We start from the raw sequence: 26556 nt of genomic DNA on the forward strand, positions 1-26556 counted from the left end.
CAATAGGCTTTGGGATCAGGAGTTCATTCAAGTTATTTTAATGCTGTTACTAGCAGTGTGCCCTCATGCACATTATCAAATTCCTCTGACTCTTGGAATCCTCACTTTTCAATCATAACTCACAAAACTGGCAAGCCTAAGGGATCTAACAGCTCTAACAGTACCTGGAACAGAAGCAATAGCTGCCTCTTGGATGTTAATTCTTCCTTCTCCACCTTCTCTGGATTACCTCTCTACTTCATCCTCAATCTAATGCAGGAAATACTGGATATGGGGTAGGTCACCAAATGTTTCCAGAAGACTCAAATTATGCCACCCACATCTCAACTGGGGAGGGCTTACTGTGGCCTGACTCTTCTGAGAGTTCAAGTCCCCATTTATGATGTCCAGGCAGAAACACTGTTTCTGACACATAGTAGGCACTGGAAAACGTTGATCAAATGAAAGAGTAGGTCCGGTGTGGAGAGAAGAGAAATCTTGGGAGAGTCGTTTAAGGGGGTGGCCAGTTGTCTTCATAAAAAACACTGTCATCAGGGTGACCAAAGCAGACATCATAGGCAGGGGGTGGAGTCAGAGGCTCTAATCTGGGGAGTTCCCCCAAACTCTGCAGGTCAGGAGCAGTGGACACAGCCCGTGGTCCCCGAAGCCGGAGGCTGATTGGAGTTCTTCCAGGGCTTCCTTCCTGGGCCATAGACCCCTCTGAGGCCATTCGCCTCTCCAGTCCTCTCCTGGACCCCTCTGGATGGCTAGGTTGTCCCTCCTCAGGTGCTGGAGGTATCACAACAGTGCTGTAGGGGGGTGGTTGGTCCAGCTGTTGAGGGAGGCACTGGGATTCCAGCACCACCACGGCCTCTTCATAGACTGGCACTTCAAAGGCTTCGTTGTCCCTGAGGGAGGAGAAATAAGGTCATTGGTGGCTTTAATGAAAGAAGCCCTTTTTTCCTTTTTTTGTCTGCCTCGGGCAAAAGATCCTCTGTTGGCCCCTGCCTCCTCCTCCCGCTGATACCAGTGACAGAGGAAACTGGAGACTCTATGCCTCAGAGACTACAGGGAGAGGGAGGATGGGCCCAAGGTGTATTCCTCTCATGATACCCACCCCTTAACTCACCGTGCATTGCCTGAGGGCCCTGGGCTCTCAGTCTGCATTGATTGGAGCTGGAACCGAAGCCCCCATTCCAGAAACCGGACCAGGAGGTAGGCAAACAAGAAGAAGCCACCCAATGTGAGAAAGAAATAAGCAATGGGGCTGATGTCTGGCTTTACGCCCAGCAAAGCCAGCCCCAGTAGGAAGGAGGCGCAGCACAGGAGGAGAAGTGGCTTCTCCAGTCTCCCCAGTAAGTGAATTGGCACCATGGCCCCTCCCCAGGCTCCTGCAAAAAGACACACAGCTATTGTGTCTACACTAGCAATTGGTGTCATGGCTGTGTCAGATACCAAAGTAGCCATATGATATTTCTTTGTTTGGTTTCTAGGTTCTTCAGTCTCAAATCAAATAAATAATCTGCAGAGTCCCCTCCAGCTCCACAAATCTCTCTAGGTCTTGGTGTGTGTGGAATAGCCAGGAAACCAGCCCAGGAGCCTTGACTTCCAGCCATTCTGTAAGTTGACTGTGTCATGGCTCTGCCTTCTTTCCTTTCTCCTTCCCTGCAGTCTCCCTTCCAGCTCTGTCCCTCTCCACCATCCAGAATCCGGTTCTGGGCACACCCTGTCTGGGGCTTCAGTGCACACTGGCATCTCTGGAATTCAGGTGATGGGCCAGGCCCTGCCCTCCCTCTGTGATTGTTCCTACTGGATCTCCACTCCCCACCTCCCAGCCCTCAATCCAGCCCTGTTAAGAGAGAGAAGAGGGGAGGGAGCCCCACTTACCCTGTCTGACTCCCTTTTTTCCTTTCCTCCGGTGTCAGCCCATGCTCCTGGTGGAGGGAGAAAGTGCACACAGGCACACCAAAGATACAGGGACACAACTGCTTGAGAAAGAATCATACAGGCAAAGGCCCAGCACAGTGGCCAGAGGCCCTGATCACTTCTGTCCTCTTCTAGACCCCACATGTGCCAGGGCCTTCCTCTACCCTCTGCTGATCCTAACTCGCTAAACTCAGTTTACAAGTTTCCTGCTAGGAGTTAGTCCAGCAGCTGGGAGGCAGAGGGCAGGGGAGCCCTGTTCTTTCCTCTGAAACAGCAACAACCCGAGGCAGCCCATACCCCAAAAGCAGGCTGCCAGAAGTTGCCAGAGCTCTGTATAGCAAGGAATTGCAGATTCCCTCCTCATACCTCGGTCCCAATCCCATGACCCTCCCGACCCTCGCACCCACACCTGTCTGAGGAGTTCCTGGCTCACCTGTCTCCACAGACTGCAGAAAGTAGATGGCGGCAGGAGGGGTGGGAGTGGGTAGGAGGAGCCCACTGGCCCCACCCTCTTTCTCTGCCCAATCCCTTGTTCTAGCCCAGTCAGTCTCCACCCCTTTTTCCCCTAAGGCTGACCTGCAACCCGCTGCACCTTGATTTGTTCTGGTTTTTACTCTCTCCACCCACCCATGCTGTGCCCTAAAGAGAGTACACCTCTTACTCCCAGTGATCTTTGTACTTAGGACCAGAGTTAGCATTAACCTTTCCCTCTCAGCCCATATTGTATGTTAATTACAGCTCTAGGCACTTTGCCTTCTCTTTGGGTAATTTATTTTGTAGCTCCCTCTCAAGTGACTGGGAGCAGACCATGGCTTATTTAATCTCTGTAGATCATCACACGGTGCATTGCACACAGGAAGCAACGGTGTGGGCATGGAATAGTGTATCCTGCTATCCTGGGCATGGAATAGCCCAGCTGCTATTTTTGGGGACTCACCGTTTTCTGCAGACCTGTCGGAAGTGTTTGTGTGTATACCTCTTGACCCAGTTAGCTCTTGAGACTTCAAAATCCACCTCTGAGGTGATGCCTGCTTTGGAGCCTGCCTCCAGTATATCCACAGCATTCCTTCCTAAATTTGTCCCAGCATTTACCTGGCTATCTAGCATTTTTCTGCTTACCGATTTTCCTTCCACTGTGAGTTTCTCAAGATGCATGATTAGTTTTAATCATCTCTGAATCCCAGAAAGTAACATGGTTCCTGACACATGGTAGGTGCTCATTAACTAGAAGGCTCCCCTCTCACCAGGCCTCACACCTGTGAAGATCCAAAAGCCATTCCTTTTAGTTGTGAGTCAGGCAGTTAAGTCCGAGTGGGGTAGGTGCTTGGAGGTGGAGAGTGGGTAGAAGCATACGTTTTATTTGAGCCAGAGGATGGACAAGACTGTGCTCCGTTCCTTCAGAGCATGACCAACAGACAGACCGAGGGGAGCTGCAGATGATGGGGCACAATCCAATACAGGCTCCCCAGGGACAGCTGGGGTGGAGGAGCATAGCAGATGGTGTGTGTGTGTGTGAGAGAGAGAGAGAGAGAGAAAGAGAGAGAATGAGGATAACTGTGTCTGTAGTGGTGGTATATATGTGTGGTCACTGGTGGGATATTGAAGAATCTCGGTCCCAGGGCCCCAGATCAATAGTGGAGAGAGGAAGGAGACACAGCAGGAAGGCTGTGGGTGTCTAAATGAGGCATGTCTCTATGCAAAGTAGGCCCGGGAGTGAAAGGATTGTTGTTTTGTATCAGCCAGTTTCCTCACTGTTCTGCTCAGAAGGGGAAAGTACAGCTGGAATCAGGAGTGCAGTTTACAGTTAACATGAATAGAAGGAAATTGGCCAAGGGTCATTAGTGTGTGTGATAGGAAAGGGGGCTTTGTTAAGGAGTGAGTTGTGGGAATGGGAAGGTGTAGGGTAAGTGGCAAGGAGCCAAAGAGGATGGGCCTGAAGTGTAAAGGGAGAGTCTGGGAGAGGAAGGACCTTTGTAGCGTAAGGCTCTTGGTTGCCTGAAGGAGGGTACAATAGATAAGAACTGGATCCCAACTGGAGAGGCTAGACTGCTGACTGGCTGTGCCCATTCACACATTCTCAATTCCAGTAATGTAAAATCAATTTTTTAAAATTGTATTTGTTAAAAAATAAAACATGACAATATTTAAAAGCTAAAGAAAAAAAATTACCTACCATCTTATTATCCTAACATGGCCATTTAAATGTTTATATATTTCTTCCAGGCTGTCCACATGCAAACCAGAATATACTCACCACTTTGTATCTTTTAAAAGTTTTATACTTTATATAGTATATATTTCACCTTGATAAAGACTTTATTATAGTAATTTCAAATAGCCATGTAATATTTTGTTGAATCCATATGCCGTAATTTTTTTTTTTTTTTTTTTTTTTTGGGATGGAGTTTCGCTCTTGTTACCCAGGCTGGAGTGCAATGGCGTGATCTCGGCTCACCGCAACCTCCCTGGGTTCAGGCAATTCTCCTGCCTCAGCCTCCTGAGTAGCTGGGATTACAGGCACGCGCCACCATGCCCAGCTAATTTTTTGTACTTTTAGTAGAGACGGGGTTTCACCGCGTTGACCAGGATGGTCTCGATCTCTTGACCTCGTGATCCACCTGCCTCGGCCTCCCAAAGTGCTGGGATTACAGGTGTGAGCCACCGCGCCCGGCCTCATATGCCGTAATTTGATTAATATATCCTCATGATACATTGCTCAATAACACTGAACTTATTTCACTCAATATTTTTGGCCATTAATAATAATGCTGGGTGGGCGTGGTCATGCCTGTAATCCCAACACTTTGGGAGGCCAAGGTGGGCGGATTGCTTGAGCACAGGAGTTTGAGATGAGCCTGGGCAACATGACAAAACCATGTCTCTCCAAAAATAAGACAAAAATTAGCTGGGTATAGTGCTGTGCACCTATAGTTCCAGCTACTCAGGAGGCTGAAGTGGGAGTATTGCTCTAGCCCTGGAAGTTGAGGCTGCAGTGAGTTGTGATCATGCCAAAAAAAAAAAAAAAACAACCCAAAATTAGCTGGGGTAGTAGTGCACGCCTGTAGTTCTAGCTACTCAGGAGGCTGAGGTGGGAGGATTGCTTGAACCATGGAGGTTGTGGCTTCAGTGAGCCATGATCATGCACTGCATTCCAGCCTGGGCAGCAGAGTGAGACCCTGTCTCAAAAATTAATTCAATAATAACAATGCAAAAGACAAAGTAGATTAGAAGTTGCTAGGGGTGGGGAGGCAGAGGGAGAAATCGACAGTAACTGCAAATGCGTTTCATACTGGGTGGTGAAAATGTTTTAAAATTACATAATGGTGATATTTGCACAACTCTGTGAATAGTTCTTTAAAAACCCCACTGCATTGTGTACTTTAAAAGAATGAATTGGCCAGGCATGGTGGCTCACGCCTGTAATTCCAGCACTTTGGGAGTCCTAGGCAGGTGGATCATGAGATTAAGAGATAGATACTATCCTGGTCAACATGGTGAAACCCCATCTCTACTAAGAATGCAAAAATTAGCTGGGCATTGTAGAACCTGCCTGTAGTCCCAGCTACTCCAGAGGCTGAGGCAGGAGAATTGCTTGAACCCAGGAGGCAGAGGTTGTAGTGAGCTGAGCCAAAATTGTGCCGCTGCACTCCAGCCTGGCAACAGAGCGAGACTCTGTCTCAAAAGAAAAAAAAGGATGAATTATACCTTTATCAATCAAGGAAAATGACTGAGGCAAGTCTCAGTCATTTTAGGAGATTTATTTGCCAAAGTTAAGGAAGTGCACCCAGGAGACAAGTCTATGCCTTTCTTTTAAGATGATTTTGGTGACTTCAGTATTTAAAGGGGTAATGGCAGGACATTGAGAAATACACAATTTTCATGGGGTGAGGGTAGGGGAAAATAGTTATTCATGCCTTTGTCTCCACTCAGTTAATCTGCATTTTTACATAAGATAATGTAGACAATAGGACAGAGGAAACAGTCAGATATGCATTTGTCTCAGTGGGCAGAGGGATGACTTTCAGTTCTGTCCTGTGTCCCCCACCTGTGAAGATAAGCTCTTTACATTGCCATGGTGAACTTTAGCTGAACTGCTTTAGGGTAAAGATCTTGGGGACCACATTTCCTTGTGGGCAAAATGTGAGGGAGGTGTGTAGCTTTTCATCTTTGCAGCCATCTTGCTTAGCAAGCAAAACAGGGCTGGGCGTGGTGGCTCACGCCTGTAATCCCAGCACTTTGGGAGGCGGAGGTGGGCAGATCATGAGGTCAGGAGTTTGAGACCAGCCTGGCCAACATGGTGAAACTCCATCTTTACTAAAAATATAAAAATTAGCTGATGTGGTGGTGTGTGCCTATAATCCCACCTACTTGGGAGGCTGAGGCAGCAGAATTGCTTGAACCCAGGAGACAGAGGTTGCAGTGAGCTGAGATTATGCCACTGCACTCCAGCCTGGGCAACGGAGTAAGACTCCACCTCAAAAAAAAAAAAAAAATTAGAAAAAACAAAGCAAAACAAAAAAACGAAATGGGAGGCAGATTTGCACAACCCAGTTCCCAGCTTGACTTTTCCCTTTGGCTTAGTAAGTTTGGGGTCCCAAGATTTATTTTCTTTTCACACCTTAATAAAACTGTTTAAGAAATAATGCAATGAACATCTTAGGTATAGTTTTCCTTTTGTTTTGGATTATTTTCTCAGGATAAATTTTAAGAAATGTCATTATCGAGAGACAAGCAGTAGGAAAGGTTTTATTGTCCTGAATGCATATGGCCAAATTGCTTCCCAAAGGTTTTGCTTTCCTTTATTTCTTCATCAAGGTAATATCCTTAGCAAAACAGGAATGTACCATTTAATTCAATTGTCATTCCGCTTTCTACTTGCCTGCCTTTGGCAAACCTTACTGGAGATGGAATTACTTCTCCCTGCCCACTGTTCCCAGCTTGTTTGGGCAGATGACGGTGAAGGGAAGTGGGTGGGCAAGGAGAACGAGGGAGAAGTCAAGCTTATTACCTCCCACTGTGTGCTTGTCGCTGTGGCTTTGTATTTCTGTGATTTTGTGTTTCAGAATCTGGGAGTATTTTATAGTTTTAATCAACATGTATAGGATGTTTTGTGCATACTCCTCACTGTGTTAAATACTTTACAAAAATTAAGTAATTTAAAATATGTATGCTATACTAAGAGGTAGTTACTGTGATTATGTCCACTTCATAGATGTGGTCAGACACTTGAGGAATGTGGGTATCTAATCAAGGGTGGAGTCAGGATTTGAAACCATGATCTGAACCCATAATCCTGGCTCTTAAGCACTATACCATACCTCTCTAAACACTCTCTTGGGCTGCTCTCAAATGATAATTTAACAAAACACTAGAGGCATTCTGAATCATTATTCTGATCTTCTCTGGAGGGGTGGTTAGATGCTATTTTTCCTCACCATTTGGCATCTTAAGAAAAGGCTGATCTTCAGACAGCAAGGGCAGTCAAGGAGACTATCAGAAGGTAAATTAAGGTTATTGACATTTAAGGCAGGTTAGGGAAATGAAGATTGTGAGCTCTGTATCTGGAGGCTTACCTTTTATCATTTGATGAAGGCAACTATAAAATAGATCCCTTTAAACTGAATAAGCATACAACGCACTGCTAGTGACTTCTAAAAAGATATCAGTGGCAATAGTTACATACTTTTGCGTAGAATCAATTGATTGGACCCACAGACACGTTCTCATTTGATCCTTATTAACAATCATTTGGGCTGTCTGATTATCATTTTCATTTTGCAGAAGAGGAAACAAGCTCAGAGAAAGTACATGATATTTTTTAGTTAGAATGAAACTCAGAACCTTGACCTTTTAATTCAGCTGGGTATGTTTTCCCATTCGTTAATTACCTTAGTCACAGTTTCTCCAAAATGTGTAAGGAAGGTGGATAAATGGTTTATCATGACATGGATGAGCAACTTTGATATTTTCTAGATGGAAATGCTTCCAACAAATAATAAATCCTCCAGTATGTAAGGATAAATACATGCTTTCACCCCCATCAACTAGTTTTAATATTGTACAAAGTTCACTAAGCAAGAACTCAGTGAACAGTGGGGTTGAGGCAGTCAGTCTAACTCAGATATTCAGCCCTAAGCCACAAAAAGCTTCTGGAATTTGAGAAACTGAGTGTGGTTGTTGCTGGGTAACAACAACAAAAAGAACATTGTGTTTGTTAGAAATGTCTACCGATAGTGACAACAGAGCTCCACATGAATATGCCTGTAAATATGAGCAAACAGGAGGCAGTGCAGTTAAGCACATGGGTTTAAGCCAAACCTGGTTTCAAATCTCAGTTCTACCACTTGCTAGCAGTGTGACCCTGGGCAAGTTACTTAACCTTTCTGAGCTTTGGTTTCTAATCTGCAAATTGATGAAACTATACCCAAGTATATCATCCTTTCCCACCCGGCTCCTCCAGCTTGGGGAACTACAGGCACAGTGAGTCTGGGTCTGACTGTAATGGGCACAACTGTGTGTGGGACCAGTGAGGAGCACCACCCTGTCACTGGGACCCGATTTTGCCATGGAGCATTTGTTTGTAACTACATTGTACATAGCCCTGTGCCAACTTCTAAGGGCATCTACCCAGAAGAGGTAACATATTTGATCATGGTCTCCAGGATTTTCTGATATGGATAGAGAGATAAGACCTGCATATGAAATAATTAAACAGTGATTAAAGACAGTATCTGACAGCCTGGGAACATAGTGAGACCCTGTCTTTACACACGCACAAAATTAAAAATTAGCCAGGTGCAGTGGCACCTGCCTGTAATCCTAGCTCTTTGGGAGGCTGTTTGGGGAGGCTTGTCTGAGCCCGATTTCGAGGTTGCAGAAAACTATGTCTGTGCCACTACACTCCAGCCTGCGTGACAAAGCAAGACCCTGTCTTAAAAAAAGAAACAACAACAAAAAAGAACACAGTATCTGAAAAAGTAATAATGTGCCAGGCACGGTGGCTCACACCTGTAATCCCAGCACTTTGGGAGGCTTAGGTGGGCGGATCATGGGGTCAGGAGTTCGAGACCAGCCTGGCCAACATAGTGAAACCCCATCTCTATTAAAAATACAAAAATTAGCCGGGCATGGCGGCACATGCCTGTAGTCCCAGCTACTTGGGAGGCTGAGGCAGGAGAATCGCTTGAACCTGGGAGGCAAAGGTTGTGGTGAGCCGAGATGGTGCCACTGTACTCCAGCCTGGGCAACAGAACAAGACTCCATCTCAAAGAAAAAGAAAAAAAAAAAAAGAAAGAAAAAATAATAATACATGGATATCATTGCATTTAAACATAAAAATTAAATATGTGGATTACTAGAATATAGTTATTTTAGTTAATTAAAAATGATCTATACTTTTGATATAAAATTTCAACAGTGAAAAAAATTATAATAAAGAGTAAGTCTTTTTTATACCCCCAAACCTCAGTCTGTCAGTCCCCTTCCCAGGAGGCAATCTCTTTCCCAACTATTTCTGGGTACCTCCTCCCCAGAGAGAGACCATAAATATGCAAAGGATATATACAGGCTCCCTTGGTTTATACATGTGGGAGCATGCCATAGATATTGCTTTATATTTTGATGTTGGAGACTGTGCCTTATCAACATATGTAGATCAATATGTATAGACCATTTTATTGTAAATTACTAAAAACACACAGAAAAGGGGCTGGGCATGGTGGCTCATGCCTGTAATCCCAGCACTTTGGGAGACTAAGGTAGGTGGATTGCTTTGAGCTCAGGAGTTCAAGATTAGCATGGGTAACATGGTGAAACCCTGCCTCTACAAAAAATACAAAAATTAGCCAGGTGTTGCTGGCTCATGCCTGTAGGCTGAACTACATGGGAGGCTGAGGCTGGAGAATCTCTTGACCCTAGGACGCAGAGATTGCAGTGAGCCAAGCTTGGGCCATGGCACACCAGCCTGAGTGACAGAGTAAGACATTGTCTCAAAAAAAAATTTATATATATATACATACACATATTTATATATAAGAATTTTACAGTGAACACCCATGTACTTACCACCTAGATTTTACAATTAACATTATAGTGTACTTGTTTTCCATCTATTCATTCCTTTATCTATCCATCAATGCATCTTACTTTTTGATACATTTTAAAGTGTATTGCAGACATCAGTAGTCTTCTGATGTCTGCAACTTACTTTAAAAATAATGAGTTCAGTATTTGTTTATAGTTAATTTTTTCCTTTGAAGTAAAATTTGCCTACAGTGAAAAACACAGACTTTTAGGTAGATCATTCCATGAGTTTTGGCACAGACGTACATTTGTGTAACTCAAACACCAATCAGGATAGAAAACATTACTGTCACCCAGAAGGTTCCCTCATATATCTTCCCAGTCAATCCCATAGGCAAGAATATTATATATATATAATATATATACTTTTTTTTTTTTTAGATGGAGTCTTATTCTGTCTCCTAGGCTGGAGTGCAGTGGTGTGACCTCAGCCCACTGCAACCTCCACCTCCCAGGTTCAAGCAATTCTCATGCCTTGGCCTCCCAAGTAGTTAGGATTACAGGTGCTTGCCACCACACCTGGCTAATTTACTAATTTTTGTATTTTTAGTAGAGGCAGGGTTTCACCATGTTGGCTCAGCTAGTTTTGAACTCCTGACGTCAACAAATCTGCCTGCCTCAACCTCCCAACATGCTAGGATTACAGGTGTGAGCCACTGCAACTGGCCTATATTCTTTTAAAATGTGTGTGTGTGTGTGTGTGTGTGTGTGTGTGTGTGTGTGTGTGTGTTTTGAGACAGATCTCGCTGTGTCGCCAGGCTGGAGTGCAGTGGCACAATCTTGGCTCACTGCAACCTTCACCTCCTGGGTTCAAGCAATTCCCCTGCCTCAGCCTCCCAAGTAGCTGGGACTATAGGCACACACCACCACGCCCAGCTAATTTTTGTATTTTTAGTAGAGACAGGGTTTCACCATGTTGGCCAGGATGGTCTCGTTCTCTTGACCTTGTGATCTGCCTGCCTTTGCCTCCCAAAGTGCTGGGATTACAGGCGTGAGCCACTGTGCCCGGCCTTTTTCTTTTTCTTTTTTTTTTTGAGACAGAGTCTTACTCTGTTGCACAGGCTGGAGTGCAGTGGTGTGATCTCAGCTCACTGCAATCTCTGTCTCCCTGGTTCACGTTATTCTCCTGCCTCAGCCTTCTGAGTAGCTGGGATTACAGGTATGCATCACTACTCCCGGCGAATTTTTCCACGGTGCCTGGCCTAAAGTATGTTGTAAAGCTATAGCTGCATAGATAGTGATTCCTCTGATGGATGTGGGTACAGTAAATTGAAAACCTGCCAAAAAGGATTCACTATTCTAGATGCCATTAAGAACATTTGTGCCAGGCATGGTGACTCATGCCTGTAATCCCAGCACTTTGGGAGGCCAAGGTGGAAGGATTGCTTGAGCCTGAGTTGGAGACCAGCCTGGGCAACATAGTAAAACTCTGTCTCTACAAAAAATACAAAAATTAGCTGGGCCTGGTGGCAAGCATCTGTAGTTCCAGCCACTTGGGAGGCTGAGGTGGAAGGATTGCTTGAGCCCAAGATGTCAAGGCTACAGTGAGCTGTGATCAGGCCACTGCACTCCCACCTGGGTGACAGAGTGAGACCCTGTCAACAAATTGCCACAGCCATTTGATCTTTCAGCATCCACCACACTGATCAATCAGCAGCCATCCATACTGAGCAAGATCCTCCACTAGCAAAAAGGTTATGATTCACTGAAGGCTCAGATGATCATCAGCATTTTGTAGTAACTAAACATTTTTATACTAAGAAATGTACATTTTTTTAGACATACTGTTGCACACTTAATAAACATTAGTATGGGCCAGGCACAGTGGCTCATACCTGTAATGCCAGCACTTTGGGAAGCTGAGGTTGGTGGATGACCTGAGGTTGGGAGTTCAAGATCAGCCTGACCAACATGGAGAAACCCTACCTCTACTAAAAATACAAAATTAGCCGGGCATGGTGGCACATGCCCGTAATCCCAGCTACTCAGGAGGCTAAGGCAGGAGAATCGCTTGAACCCAGGAGACAGAGGTTGCAGTGAGCTGAGATTGTACCATTGCACTCTAGCCTAGGCAACACGAGCGAAGCTCCGTCTCAAAAAATAAATAAATAAACATTAGTATGCCAAACTATAACTTTTATATGCACCAAAAAATTGTGTGACTCACTTTATTGCAATATTCACTTTATTGTGATACTCACTTTATTGTGGTGCTCTGAAACCAAACCCATAATATCTGAGTTGTTCCTCTATTTTAGAAGCATTTAATCCGCATATGTTATGTGCTTACAGGATCAGCTATAGCCACATAATTTATGAAAAATAAATATGCAGGGCCGTGGATTCAGATATTAAGAATTTCAAGACAATGATAGCAGAACATTAAATGGTTTTGGGGCCCTGTGTGAATGCATAGGTTTCAATCCCATGAAACCAGCCTGTGTGCTTAGAACTGTGGGGATAGGATGAAACATGGAGTATCACAGAATTATTATCTCAATATATTCTCTCTTTTTTTACAGCATTTATGTAATACTTTTATTTATTTATTTATTTTTTTGAGGAGTTTCGCTCTTGTTACCCAGCTGGAGTGCAATGGTGCGATCTCGGCTCACCACAACCTCTGCCTCCCAGGCTCAAGCAATTCTCCCACCTCAGCCTCCCGAGTAGCTGGGACTACAGGCGCGCACCACCATGCCCAGCTAATTTTTTTTGTATTTTTAGTAGAGACGGGGTTTCACCATGTTGACCAGGATGGTCTCAATCTACCCGCCTTCGCCTCCCAAAGTGCTGGGATTATAGGCATGAGCTACCGCACCCGACCCATACTTTTTTAATTCAAAATTTTATTTTAAATTGACAAATAATTGTATATGTGTATGGGATATGGTGTGATGGTCTGATATATGTATACATTGTAGAATATTAAGCTAATTAACATGTCATCACCTCATTTACTCATGATTTTTATATACTGAGAACATTTAGCATCTATTTTTGTGCAATTTTGAAATATACAGTACATGATTATTAATCATGGTCACCATACTACACAATATATATTAAGAACATATTCCTCCTAACTGAAACTTTGTGCTCTTTGGTCAACATCTCCCCAGTGCCCATCTCCCATCTCCAGCCTCTGGTAATCACTGTTCTACTCTCTACTTCTGTTAAGTTCAACTTTTTTTAGAGTTCACATGTAAGTGAGATCATGTGGTATTTGTCTTATTTTATTTACTCCTGGGTTCAAGCGATTCTTCTGCCTCAGCCTCCCGAGTAGCTGAAATTACAGGTGTGCACCACCATGCCGGGCTAATTTTGATATTTTTAGTAGAGATGGGGTTTCACCATGTTGGCCAGGATCTCTTGACCTCGTGATCCGCCCCCGTCAGCCTCCCAAAGTGCTGAGATTACAGGCATGAACCACCGCGCCTGACCCTATTCTAAATATTTCAAAATGAATTACAACCAATGAAAACTTTTTTTGTGCACAGCCACTTAGCTATTATCACATATAAAATTAACATTAATTCTTTAATATCACCTAATATTCACTCCATATCATTTTCCCTATTGTCTCAAAAAATGTATTCTTACAGTTTGTAAATTCCTTTAAAATCTATTGTTATGAATATGAGAAATTTTCAAATGAGTCTAATTAGAAAGTGGGCAAAGACATGAATAGACATTTTACTGACAAGCATGTACAGATGGTAAATTGCACATGAAAAGATGTTCATTATTCATTGGGGAGATGCAAATTAAAATCAAAATGAGCTATCACTACTCACCTATCAGAATGATTAAAGTGAAAAATAGTAGTAACACTAAATGCTGGTGAGGCTGTGGACAAACCGGATCACTCATGCATTACTGGTGGAAAAGTGAAATTAGCCACTCTGGAAAACACTATGGCAGTTTCCTTCTTTCTTTTTTTTTTCCAGAGACAGGGTCTGGCTCTGTCATCTAAGCTGGAGTGCAGTGGTGTGATCATAGCTCACTACAGCCTCCACCTCACAGGCTCAAATGATCCTCCCACGTTAGCCTCCCAATTAGCTGGGACCGCAGGCACACACATCACTGTGCCTGGTAATTTTTTTTTTTTTTTGGGTATTTTTTGGAGATGGTGTTTCGCCATGTTGCCCAGGCTGGTTTTGCACCTGGACTCAAGCCATCCTTCTCCCTTGGCCTCCCAAAGTGCTGGGATCACAGGTGGGAGCCACCTTGACAAGCACCCAGCCTTGACAGTTTCTTAAAAATCTAAACATGCATTTACCATGGGAAGTGCTCCTGAGCATTTACCCAGAGAAATGAAAATAAAAATCTGTACACGAATGCACAGAGTAGCTTTATTTGGAAGAACCTCAAACTGGAAACAATCCAAGTGTCCTTCAACAGGTGAATGTTTAAACATACTGTTACATCCACACTATAGAATATTAATACTATTAAGCAATAAAAAGGAATAAACTCTTGATATATTTCAAAACCTTGGATAGATCTCAAATGAAAACAATAAAATCTGATTCTATTTATATAGCATTATTGAAATGATAAGATATAAAGAACAGATTAGTGATTGCCAAGGGTTAGGGACGTATGGGGAAGGAGGGAGGTGGCTGTGGCTATAAAAGGGTAGCATGAGAAATCTTTTATTTATTTATTTTTTTTTATTTTTAGAGACGGGGTTTCACCATGTTGGTCAGGCTGGTCTTGAACTCCTGACCTTGTGATCCGCCCGCCTCGGCCTCCCAAAGTGCTGAGATTACAGGTGTGAGCCACCGTACCCAGCCTAGCATGAGAAATCTTTATGCTGAAAATGTTTCATATCTTGACTGTGGTGGTGGTGATCAGCCCGCATGTCAGAAAATTATATAGAACTCAATACAGACACACAATGATCATGTGTTAAACTGGTGAAATCTGAATAAGGTGGCTGGATTGTATCAATGTCAATTTCCTGACTGTATTATTGTCCTATGGTTATGCAAGATGTTACCACTGGGGAAAGTATGTGAAGAGAATATGGACTCTCTCTACATTATATCTTATAAAAAGGATATATAAAAAATTAGGAATGGGAATGGGAAAGGGAGGACTCTTCACTTTTTACTTCATATCCTGCTTTTACTGTTTTTACCACATGCATGCATTATTTTTTTGAATTACCATGTGTGTGGCTCTGTAAAAAAAAAAAAAAATCACTTCTGGAAACTTCACCTAAGAAAATACATATATAATAAGATTGTTTTGGAAACATAAAGCTAGTTGTTAAGCTTGGAATTTGAATTACAATGCAAGAAAGTGGTTCAGTATTGAATCTGAGTATTGGCACAATCACAAAATTTCATATTACATTACAATTATTGATCAGAAGGGAAGAGAGCAAGAAACTAAGAAAAACCGTGAAAACTTCCTTGGATTAGAAGAAAAGAGTGTTCCGTTATTAACATACAGTTGTTTTGAGAGGCTTTCCCCTTTCTTGTTTTGATTCCATCTGGAAGAAGAACTTCAGAAATTACAATCTGGATCATGAGTATAAGAATTAGTCTAGAAATTGTCTAGTTCCTTCAGAGAAGATTAAAGTCAGCCACTGGATTCAGAAAATGGAATGATAAAGTCTTCAAATAATGACTGGGTAGCACCAGGAAATATGCATCTACAATAAAACATTATCCCACTTAAGCCTGGGAAGATTCAGGATTAAGTTAAGCAGCTAATACATTTGGAAATCAATGGGCAGGATGTGTAGTTGTACTGCAATGTGAATCCACACAATTTTTTATTTTTCATTTTTATTATTTTATATATCAGAATGTGATCATTTTAAAAAAATGACAAAATTTAAGATATACAAATAAAATGGAAAGATTTTTATATATTTTATCTCAGAATTAATATAATAATTAATAATAATTTTATCTCCTCTTTTATATTTTTATACATCAAGATATACTGAGATTGTACTATATAGTTTCGTGTTTTTCCAATCAATATTATATCCTAAGAATTTCCAGTGTTCTTAACAATTCTTCACAAATACAGTTTTTTTTTTTTTCCTGAGACAGAGTCTTGCTCTGTTGCCCAGACTGGAGTGCAGTGGCATGATCTTGGCCCAATGCAACCTCCACCTCCTGGGTTCAAGTGATTCTCTAGCGTCCGCCTCCTGAGTAGCTGGGATTACAAGTGTGTGACACCATGCCTGGGTAATTTTTGTATTTTTAGTAGAGACGGGGTTTCACCGTGTTGGCCAGACTGGTCTCAAACTCCTGACCTCAGGTGATCTGCCCACCTTGGCCTCCCAAAGTACTGGGATTACAGGCATGAACCCATTGCGCCCAGCCACAAATACAATTTTTGATGGCTATAAAACGTTATCTCCTGAATGTGCCATAATTTATTATTCTCCTGCTGATAGATGCTTACATTGTTCACAATTTTTGATATCAACTAATAGTACTGAGACAAGCATTTTTATTCATAAAACTGTCTCCATTCACCCTGCTCTGGGCAGCTTTGTTTTGTCTTAGTTTGCCCTTATGATTTTTAAGATTGGACATCTTCCCATGTTTTTGTTTTATACTAGTTGTACATGCCACGAAACTCCTTTGAAGAAAAGAAGTGCTTAGTCTGGAGATGTTCTTTTGCCATTACTTCACGGATAAGCTGGGTAAAGATGATTTTAAATCTTGGAGGATGCTAGAGACTTGGAAAAGGTGACAGAGGAAGACAGAAAGTAATGGGAGATAAAAGGGGAAAATGGACTATCTGAAGAGCCATGAGAGGGATGGAAGGGAAGGTGGCATTGCTCCTGAAACTATCTAAGGCTCTGTACCTGGTTCCCAGCAATGGATCCAAGTGAGACTCCAGCTTCCAAATACAGAGTATTCTCAAAGAAGTCAAAATACTATTAAAACAGGGAATTCTGATCATTACACAGTGGGCACAGCTAGAGGCAGGGACTTTGGGTCAATAACTGGGAGAATGGAAAAGTTATACATATGTAGTAGGGAACAGGGGTTATACTAGGTCAGGAAGAGAAGCCTTGGAGTTTTCTTAAGATCTGCACTGAGGATTAAGGGAGGTAACTATAAAAGGGTGTGCAACTTCTCTAAACCCCATCAACTCCAGCCAGTTTCCCTGTACTGCCTTGCTCTGGCTCTATGGGTGTGGCTGGACCACATTTAAGTATCTGGGCACAAGCTCAACCAGACTGGTTCCCTCTGCTGTTCACTCCCACTGGGATTCTGATCCCAGCCCCATCTCAGTCACTGCGGGGGGGTCAGAAGACAGTAAATCCCAAACTGGTTAGTAGCAAAGTCCGTCTTGCTTGGTTTTCTGTTGCTGACAGAGAGACCTGGGGAGTTTCTGTGAGAGAACAGGGGACTATTCTCACTTCTTCCACCACACAAGCTGCCCAAGGTGGACTGGATAGTTGGTCTGGCTGGAAGTACAGAAAGAGGTCTCCTTCAGCTACCCCTACAGTGGGCAGGATATGACACCAGGAATGAACACACCAACAACACCAGAACAGATAGAGACCGAGAAAGGTTTTGCCTGATGGCATTAGATTTATTTTGTGGCAAAGCAGAACTGGGGCTCTCTGAAAGGCACTTGTGAGTCATAGAAGTACAGGTTGCCACATGGCTAATGGTGGACCTCTTCCTGGAATCCTTGGGGGTAGGGGGAAGAGAGACAGCCCCCAGGGCCACAGAAAATACCTGTATCAGATAGAGAAATGTAAGTCCCAGTGCCTTATCGTGGAGCTGGGGGTTAAGCAGATGGCCCGCTGTTTTATACCAGGAGTTTGCTTCCTCCGGGCAATCTTAAAGTCTGGCATTCACGGCTGGGGGGACAGGGCCCATCCACTTCTCTCCTGGATGAAAAAAATGACAGACTCTGCACACTGTTCTTAGGTGTGCTGGTAGCAAGAGTTGGCCCTAAAAGGTCCCAGGGGTTTTCTAGAAAGGTATAGAAGGCTTCCTTCTCTCCTATGGGGGTGAAGACAGCCCCTCCCCATTCAACCTAGAATAACACTGACTGCATAAGGCTTTGTTACTGGAAGTGCCAAGAATATTTTTTGCTCTGAGCTCCTCCTTCTGGTCAACTGATAGAGCAGGGCTGGAGCTGGGGTCAAAGGCAGCTCAGTGTTGAATCTTTAACTTACCCAGCAGGTATGCCAGCAGCTCCATCCGGTCAGAGCCAAATACCATGTGAGTTTGGCCATCCACATGGGCCACAGTGATGGGAAGCCCAAAGGCCTGGAGAAAGCGGTTACAATGCAGGGAGGAGGGCAAAGGAGCCAGTATTAGGCTGGGGTTGAAGGCTTCAAGTGAGTATTTTTCTGAGTTCACAGAAACCAAGAGGTATAAGAGGCTCTGTGGCCCCAGGTGCCTTCCTGTTTCTAAGATGCCATCTTTTCTCTCAATATCCATCTTCTTCCCTTCTTTTCTTGGGCTCAGGGAAAGGAAGGGAGAAGATGCGGGTTGTTTAAGAGCACTGAGGAGAACACTTGGAAAGGGGGCTTTTGGACAGGAGCATGGGGACTCACATCTAGGGATTCTCAGTCTCCATCTTCAGGATGGGGGCTGGGAACACACAAAAAGAGCGGCTCACCCCGTATCTGCAGGCTGCGTCAGTGGTCTCCTTGAGCTGGTTCTTCACCTTTGATGTTGAGCTCTTTTCCAGAAGCCCCTGAGCTTGTTCCGCAGACATACCAGCCTTCTCAGCAGCCTAAGGGAATGTAGTAGGGAATACAATTGTAGCTGCATGGTATTGTATGGGGATCTCATCTCAGAGGAAAACTCTGATCTTTTTATTTTCTGCCCCCAAGTTTTCCTGGCAATGCCCTTACCCTCACCCCTAAGCGGAGATCTGTCCTTGCCAAGAGGAACTGTTTCCTTTCTCCCAAATCTCGAGATGAGTGGAAAAAGTAGATGGCACAGAGTCAGTTACAGAAATTAACACCAGGGGACATCTTAGAGACCAGCTAGATAGACCTCTTTATTTCACAAAGAGTCTAAATCTAGAAGTGATACACTACTTGCTCAGAGTTACAGAGCATGTTGGTGGCAGAGCCAACACTAGAATCCTGGTCTCTAGAATTCAAGTCCAGGGCGCTTTCCTTCCTACTTCCCAGAATTTCTGAATATCTCATGCTTTTTTGAGTCAAGAGCCAGACTCTAATTCCAGTGGAATTTCCTGAGGACTTTTTAACAAGGCACATGGCTGCAGCCACCTACCTGGCTTTAAGATCAAGATAAAGGCTTTAGTTTGGGGTTTGTTGGTATAGTTTGAGATCAGTGGTTCTTAACTTTGACTGCCCATTTGAAACTCTTGGGGAACTTAAAAAAATCTCCACATGAGGTTATCCCTGAAAGCTACAGCCAAGCACTGTGGCTCAATGCCTGTAATTCTAGCACTTTGGGATACTGAGGCAGAAGACTGCTTGAGCCCAGCAGTTTGAGACCAGCCTGGGCAACATAGTGAAACCCCCATCTCTACAAAAACAAATTAAAAAATATAGGCATGGTGGCACATGCTTGAAGTCCCAACTACTTATTAGGTTGAAAAGGGAAATCACTGGAGCCCAAGAGGCTGTGTCTGCAGTGAGCCATAATCATGTCACTGCACCCCAGCCTGGGTGACAAAGCAAGATACTGTCTCAAAAAACAAAAACAAAAACACACACATGAAGAAAGCAAAAACAATGACATTACAATTCCAGGGGAAAGGGTTAGCTTCAAGCTGCTCCAGGTGATTTTAATGCACAGCCAAGATTGAAAACCACTGCAACTTGACCTCCTAGATCTGATGTGGGACCCATGAAATCATGTAGCCTGTCCTAATGAGACACTATGGTTGAATTAGAGAATTATGTCCCACAGAAAATGTTTAACAACAGAAAAATGGTTAAGTAAAACAAAAATAAGTCCACTCAATGGAATCTCTGTGGAAACAAAGAACTATAAAGAGTTAAAAATTGCATGGAAACTGCACAGTGACTCATTTCTGTAATCACAGAACTTTGGGAGGTGACAGCAGGCAGATTTCTTGAGCTCAGGGGTTCAAGACCAGCCTGAGCAACAAGATGAAACCCCTTCTCTACAAAAAAATTAGCGGGGCATGGTAATGTTTGCCCGTAGTCCCATCTACTCAGGAGGCTGAGGTTGGAAGATCACTTGAACCCAGGAGGCGGAGTTTGCAGTGACTCACAGTCACACCACTGAACTCTGGCCTGGGTTACAGAGCCAGACCCTGTCTCAAAAAATATATATTACATGGAAAATGATTATTAAATATGAAGTAAAAAAGCAAGCTAAAAATTACTTATTTACTTTGCAGGAATATAGACTGTAGAAGATATATTTGTCATTCTTCATACATTTAACTTTGTGTGATTTGCCACTTTATGTATTAAATAGGTCTCAACAATTTTTTTGTAAACTGGAGGAAAAATACTGTTTTGAATTTCCTAATTTAATCCTGAAGACAAACTTACTTTTATACCCCCATCTATGGCTCACTGGTCAGTGTTTTGAACTATTTCCATTTGTTCTCACTCAAACTTCTATATAAACCTGGCATTATTAAGTTATCTCATTTTGTCTTTTTAAAGCCTCTTTGAAAAAGTCTCCTGCTTTCCACTCTGGATGTGTTGGTGAGGTTTGTGTTGGAGTCTGTGGAGACTTGGGAACATACTATCCCTCCCCTTCCAGGGGTTCCAGTGAGCATCTTTCTCTCACTGATATCTTTCAGCAAATAAATTCTATCCACATATTGTACCTATTGCACTTCCCCTTTCAACCCTGAGATATCTTTTTGAGAATCCTTAGTTCCAACTTTTTAGTAATTTGTCCCCGGAATTACAGATATCCTTCATTACCAGTAATTATAACCTTTTCCATGCAATAAGAGACCTGCTGTCTTCTTTACCCCCAAATGCCAACAGATTCCCTATGAGTGAGGTTGGGGTGGAGCCAGGACACTCACAGCCAGGATGCTCTGGGGCTGGGTGATGTCTTCATCCTGGAAAGAAGCGAACACTCAGTAGTGCTGGGAGAGGGGTGTGACTGGGGGACAGTAGATCCTCCAGGGGAGGGGAGGAACATGACCTTGAAAACGTGCCTGGGGAAGGTCAGAAAGTCATCCAAGGCCCTCCCACGGGATTTCCAGAGCCCTGCACTCACCCGTGACCAGATGCGCATCCACAGCTCCCGGGACACGTTCTCCAGCATCTCTGGATGCTCCAGGTTCACGGCGGTGAGAAAACGCATGGCAGACAAACTTCCTGTGGGGCAAAGGCACTCAGAAACAGGGCTCCTCTTGCTGCTTTCCTGGTGGAGAACTAGCTCTTCCTTGCTTCTGACATCCCCTAGAACTCCTCTGCCCTCAGCCTCTCACCCGTTTCCCATGACCTATTTGCCTGCTCTTCCTCCCTTTCATGCCTGGCAACCTTCAGCTTCCTCAATGCTGATCCGGAGGTTTCCCAAGGCAGGCTTCACTCACTTTAGTCTCCCCCAGCCCCTCCATCCTCACCCCTCAATCTCTGACTTCTCTGCCCTTCACTGGATACCCTGTCTACACCCCACTCTCTTCACCTTTTTCAAGAATCACAGAGAAGAAGTCCTTAGGGAACTGGATGGGGACCTGGACATGCTGTCTCAGGACCTTTATGTCATTTGCCATGTATTGTGCTTTGCGGGGAATCAGAGCTGGAGCCTTGTTTCCTGGCAGGGGAAGGTTGGGCATGCAAAGTGAGAGAAGACCTGAGGGTCCCAGGTTTGCGGACCTCGACCTGGGTTTTGGGCAGAGGGCAGCTTTCTTTCTTTTCTTTCCCCCTCGGCTCCCCTCCCCTCTTCTCCCATCCCCTCTCCACCTTGTCTTGCTCTGCCCTGTCCTGCCCTGCCCTGCCCTCCTTTGCCTTCCCTTGCCTTTCTTTTTTTTGACAGAGGCTGGAGTGCAGTGGCCTGATCTCAGCTCACAGCAACCTCCGCCACCCGGGTTCAAGCAATTCTCCTGCCTCAGACTCCCTAGTAGCTGGAAATACAGGCGCCTGCCACCGTAGCGGCTAATTTTTGTGTTTTTACTAGATGGGTTTCACCATCTTGGCCAGACTGGTCTTGAACTTGTGACCTAGTCATCCACCCACCTCGGCCTCCCAAAGTGCTGGGATTACTGGCGTGAGCCACCACTGCAGAGGGCAGCTAGAGGCAGCTTTCTAGCTGCCAGTGCCAGTATAAGGACCCACTGTGGTCGGCTCTCCTGGGCCACTGAAACCACCCTTGACCCTACCCTCCCTTTCTACCACTATCTTTCATGATCCCTCCTATGAAGCTGGGCCGCAACTGCAGGTTGATGTTCCAGATGTTCTGATACCGGCACAGGATCTGCGGGCAGAGGTCAAGAAGGGGAGCCAGTGTGCACATGGAAAAGTGAAAGGCAGATGGAAAAGTGAAAGACCGAGAGAAAGGGAAGGGGGGCGCTAAGTACAGAGCAGGGGTTATTCGGACACCCTACATTGTTTGGTTTGAAATGGCAAAACTCCGCCCACTTCTAGAAATCTATTCCAGGATTTTTGCTCCTGTGGCCAGTTTCCCCCAAAACTGCCATCGTTGGGCTAAGAGGTGGCCGTGCCCAGGATTTCTCCCTGAACGTTTGGAGCCGCCCCTCTTTCCACCACTGTGGGAAACTGCAGTCGGGATACAAAGGCTCCGCTTGGAGCCACCGACTCTAACCTGTTTCAAAGAACAAACTGACCTTCAGCCCTGGAGCTCTCCCTGCTTGCCCTAACCCCGTGGGCAGCGCCAGGAGTTTCACGAGACCTCTGTCCCTGTGCCCTGAGCTCGCGCTTCCCTCCGCCCTCACGCCCCAGGCCCCCCCGGAGGTGGCACCCCCAGCGTCACCTCGAAGCCCAGCCAGGAGTAGGGGGACAGCACGTCGTAGAAGAGCTCCAGGGTGCGCGGCACGGGCCCCATGTCGTAGGCTCCGGAGCAGCAGCTGCTGCAGGAACTCCTTTCCTCGGAGCTCGGCAGAGACACTCGGGCTCCCGGCCTGCCCTGGACCGCCCACCACCTTAGTGCGCAGCCTCGGAGAGAAAGCCGCGGCTCTGGCGGAGGCCCCCGGCGCGCGGGGCGGGGCCCGCCTGCAGCCCTCAGCCTGGGGGCGGGGTGGTTGGGGACCCTGCGGGTGTTTGGGGACCCCTTGGGGAGCACTCAGGTGTGGACCAGGGGCGCTGCAACCGCTTTCGCATAAGTTTTAACAGTGAGAAAATTACGAGGGGTAATTTTTTCTAACCAACTCCATCGTGCGTTTTGGTCATTCCTGAGCATGGGACGAGCTAATATACAGGTCCTCGCCACCACGCCTGGCTAATTTTTTTTGTGCCTGCAGTAGTTGGCCAGGCCAGTCTCGAAATCCTGATTTTAGGTGATCCGACCACTTTGGCTTTCCAAAGTGCTAGGATTACAGATGTGAGCTACCATGCTCTTCTTTTTTCTTTCTTTTTTGTTTTGTTTTCTTTTGTTTTGTTTTTGAGAAAGAATCTTACTCTGTCGCCAGACTTAAGTGCAGTGGTGCAATTTTGGTTTACTGCAACCTTTGCTCCCCAAGCTTAAGCAGTTGCTCCCACCTCAGCTTCCTGAGTAGCAGGTAGGTTCATGCTACCACACCCAGCTAATTTTTGTATTTTTTGTAGAGACAGGGTTTCACCATGCTTCCCAGGCTGGTCTTGCATTCCTGGGCTCAAGTAATCCTCCCACTTTGGCCTCCCAAAGTGCTTAGATTACAGGCATGAGCCACCAAACCCAGCTACATTTTTGTTTGTCTCCAATAATCATAATTTTAAAGTGTCCAAGAACTAATTCTGCATAATAATTAAAGGTATCATTTCAAAGGTAGATCAAAGGTAGATCACTTATTTTAAAAAACTTTTTATATTTGGAAATATTTTAGATTTACGAAAGACTTGTAATGATAGTACAAGGTTTCTGAATACCCCTCATCCAGCTTCACCTAATGTGAAAATCTTATATAAGTATGGTATAATGATAAATGCCGATACATTAACATTGGTACATTACTATTAACTGAACCACAGATTTTACTCAGATTTCACCAGTTTTTTGACTAACGTTCTTTTTCTGTTCCTGGATCCAGTCCAGCATACCACACAGAATTTTGTTATCCTGTCTATTCTTCTCACCTCTATGAAAGATTCTTGGCCTTTTCTAGTGTTTCATGACCTTTCCATTTGTGAAGAGTATTGAGCAGCTATTTTGTAGCACGTCCCTTCATTTGGGTTTGTCTGATGTTTCCTCTGAATAAGACTAGGGTTATGGACATTTGGGAAGTATGCCACAGAGGTAAGGGGCCCTTCTCCTTGAATCATAACATGAGATACCGGATATCAACATGATTTATCACTGGTGACGTTACCTTGGTCACCTGGTTAAGGTGGAGCAACTGGCAAATTTCTCTACTGTAAAGTCACCATTTTCCCCTATCCAAACCCTAGTTTTTGGAAGGGAGTGACTTAGTGCAGCCCACACTGGGAGTGAGGGTTGAGTAGATTCAGTCTGTTCTCTGGAGGAAAGAATATTAAATAAGGTGTGGATATATGTTAACAGCACCGTGGTAACTAATAAATATTTGGGGGAGATACTTTGAGGCTATGTATATATCCAGTTTGCTCCCTAAACTTTCACCCATCAGTTTTATTATTCATCAGTGGATCTTGCCTGCAGCCGTTGTTACTGTGGTGTTCTAATGGTGATTCTCTATTTCCTTAATTTTTTACATTTATTAATTGGAATTTTTCTGATAGGAGAATTGTTCTTTCTATTTATTTATTTAGTCATTTATATGACTATGGACTTATAAATATTTACTTTAAGAATCACAGAATAGTAAAACATTGATCTGAGTTCTTACAGTCTATCTCCACACAATTACTGTTGTTGTTGTTACTATTATTATTAGGTTGAGCCCTGTTGTGGATAATATGGAGTGGAGACAACAAAAAGAAAAATATATTCACTTCTATGGGCTATCATCTTCCTATTGCTGAGAGGGGTATCTACTGTAAAAAACAAACAAACAAACAAAAAAACCTTAGACAATTTAAATTTAAGTTTATTTGAGTAAAGAATGATTCATGAATCAAGCAGTGCTCAGAACCAGAAGAGGTTCAGAGAGCTCTGCAACTGTAGACAATGAGTATTTATAAATACAACAGGAAAGTAAAGTAAAGAAATAGTTTGATTTGTTGCAGCTAAGTGTTTTGCTTGATTTAGACATGAGTCAGTCATTTGGCTGCTTGCGCGTTGCTGAACGTTGGCTGCTTGTGATTGGCTAAGACCTGGCTATCTGTTATAAAAATGAAACTACTAAGTTCAGTTTGTTTACATACTAAGTTAGGTTGCACTTTGTTTCATAGGAATTCAAAGCATGAAGAGAGTCTCAGGTCAATGGCTTCCTGCTTACTTAATTTTACCCTAGATACTGATTAGAGCTGTTGAAACAAGACATAGTGGTATAAGTACATTATTTCTTCCTCCTGCTCTAGCCATGTAAGATGTGCCTGTTTCCCCTTCACCTTCTGCCATGATTGTAAGTTTCCTGCCATGCTTCCCATGCAGCCTGTGGCACTGTGAGACAATTATGCCCCTTTTCTTTATAAATTACCCAATCTCAAGTATTTCTGTATAGCAGTGTGAGAACTGACTTATACAGCCACAAAATGAGGCTTAACAAATTCAAGAGGATTATAACCATCACAAACATGTTTTATGATTACACCGCACTCGGCCTTTATTTCATCTTTTTGAAAATAGCCATTCTAACAGTGTGAGGTACTGTCTCACTGTGGTTTTAACTTGCATTTCTCTAATAATTAATGATACTGAGCATTTATTTTATACAGATCTGTTGGCGATTTGTATGTCTTCTTTTGAGAAATATCTAATCAAGTTCTTTGCCCATTTAAAAACCATGTGATTTGTTTTCCTGTTTTGAGTTGTGTGAGTTTCTTATATGGCTTGAATATTAACCCCTTACCAGATGTGTGGTTTGCAAGTATTTCCTCCCACTCTGTGAGCTGTCTCTTCACTCTGTTAATTGTTTTCTTTGCTGTTTGAAAGCTATTTAGTTTAATGCTATCTCATTTGTCTATTTTTACTTGTGCTGCCTGTGCTTTTGGGGTCATATCCAAAAAATCGTTGCCCAGACCGATGTTGTGGAGGTTTTTCTCTGTGTTTTCTTCAGGAGTTTTATAGTTTCAGGCCCTATATTTAAGTCTTTAATATATTTTATATTGATTTTTGTATATGGTCTAAGATAATCCAATTTTATTCTCCTGCTTATGAGTATCCAGTGTTCCAGCATCATCTGTTGACGAGCTTATCTTTTCTCCCTTGTTTGTTCTAGGCACCTGAAGCAAAAATGAATTGTTAGCCACACGTGGTGGCTCATGACAGTAGTCTCGGCTACTTGGGAGGCTGAGGCGAGAGGATCTCTTAGTACAGGAGTTCGAGGCAATGTAGTAAGACCCTGTTCTTAAATTTTTTT

At 43.8% G+C, this 26556-nt stretch overlaps 2 protein-coding genes and 1 long non-coding RNA gene across 10 annotated transcripts; 1 reads left to right on the forward strand and 2 right to left on the reverse strand.

Annotated features, from left to right (window-relative positions):
- Nucleotides 1-15: 15 nt before the first annotated feature.
- On the reverse strand, nt 16-2923 carry TMEM139 (transmembrane protein 139). Of its 4 annotated transcripts, none has more exons than XM_032245180.1 (4): nt 2339-2923; nt 1867-1913; nt 1109-1155; nt 16-887 (listed from the first exon to the last, which is right to left on the reverse strand). In XM_032245180.1, exons 1-4 carry the CDS (start codon nt 2601-2603, stop codon nt 491-493), a joined length of 756 nt encoding a protein of 251 aa, XP_032101071.1. In that variant the 5' UTR covers nt 2604-2923; the 3' UTR covers nt 16-490. The 4 variants fall into 4 exon arrangements, with proteins under 4 accessions (XP_032101071.1, XP_032101070.1, XP_032101073.1 ...); XM_032245179.1 differs by having other exon boundaries at nt 1867-1964; nt 2339-2921; XM_032245182.1 differs by having other exon boundaries at nt 1109-1370; nt 1867-1964; nt 2339-2362.
- On the forward strand, nt 884-26556 carry LOC116527950. The gene is made up of 3 exons (XR_004258798.1): nt 884-1334; nt 1473-1598; nt 26416-26556. It is a non-coding gene; the product is annotated as an uncharacterized LOC116527950 (long non-coding RNA).
- On the reverse strand, nt 16969-23080 carry GSTK1 (glutathione S-transferase kappa 1). 5 transcript variants are annotated; one of them, XM_032245174.1, is made up of 9 exons: nt 22896-23078; nt 22298-22379; nt 21591-21719; nt 21180-21280; nt 20983-21018; nt 18607-18723; nt 18158-18251; nt 17791-17930; nt 16969-17711 (listed from the first exon to the last, which is right to left on the reverse strand). In XM_032245174.1, exons 1-9 carry the CDS (start codon nt 22965-22967, stop codon nt 17460-17462), a joined length of 1023 nt encoding a protein of 340 aa, XP_032101065.1. In that variant the 5' UTR covers nt 22968-23078; the 3' UTR covers nt 16969-17459. The 5 variants fall into 5 exon arrangements, with proteins under 5 accessions (XP_032101065.1, XP_032101066.1, XP_032101067.1 ...); XM_032245175.1 differs by lacking the exon at nt 20983-21018 and having other exon boundaries at nt 22896-23080; XM_032245176.1 differs by lacking the exon at nt 17791-17930 and having other exon boundaries at nt 17537-17711; nt 22896-23077.

Source organism: Sapajus apella, unplaced genomic scaffold (assembly GCF_009761245.1).
Source record: "Sapajus apella isolate SASKATOON/1434 unplaced genomic scaffold, GSC_monkey_1.0 scaffold56, whole genome shotgun sequence".
Lineage (NCBI taxonomy): Eukaryota > Metazoa > Chordata > Mammalia > Primates > Cebidae > Sapajus > Sapajus apella.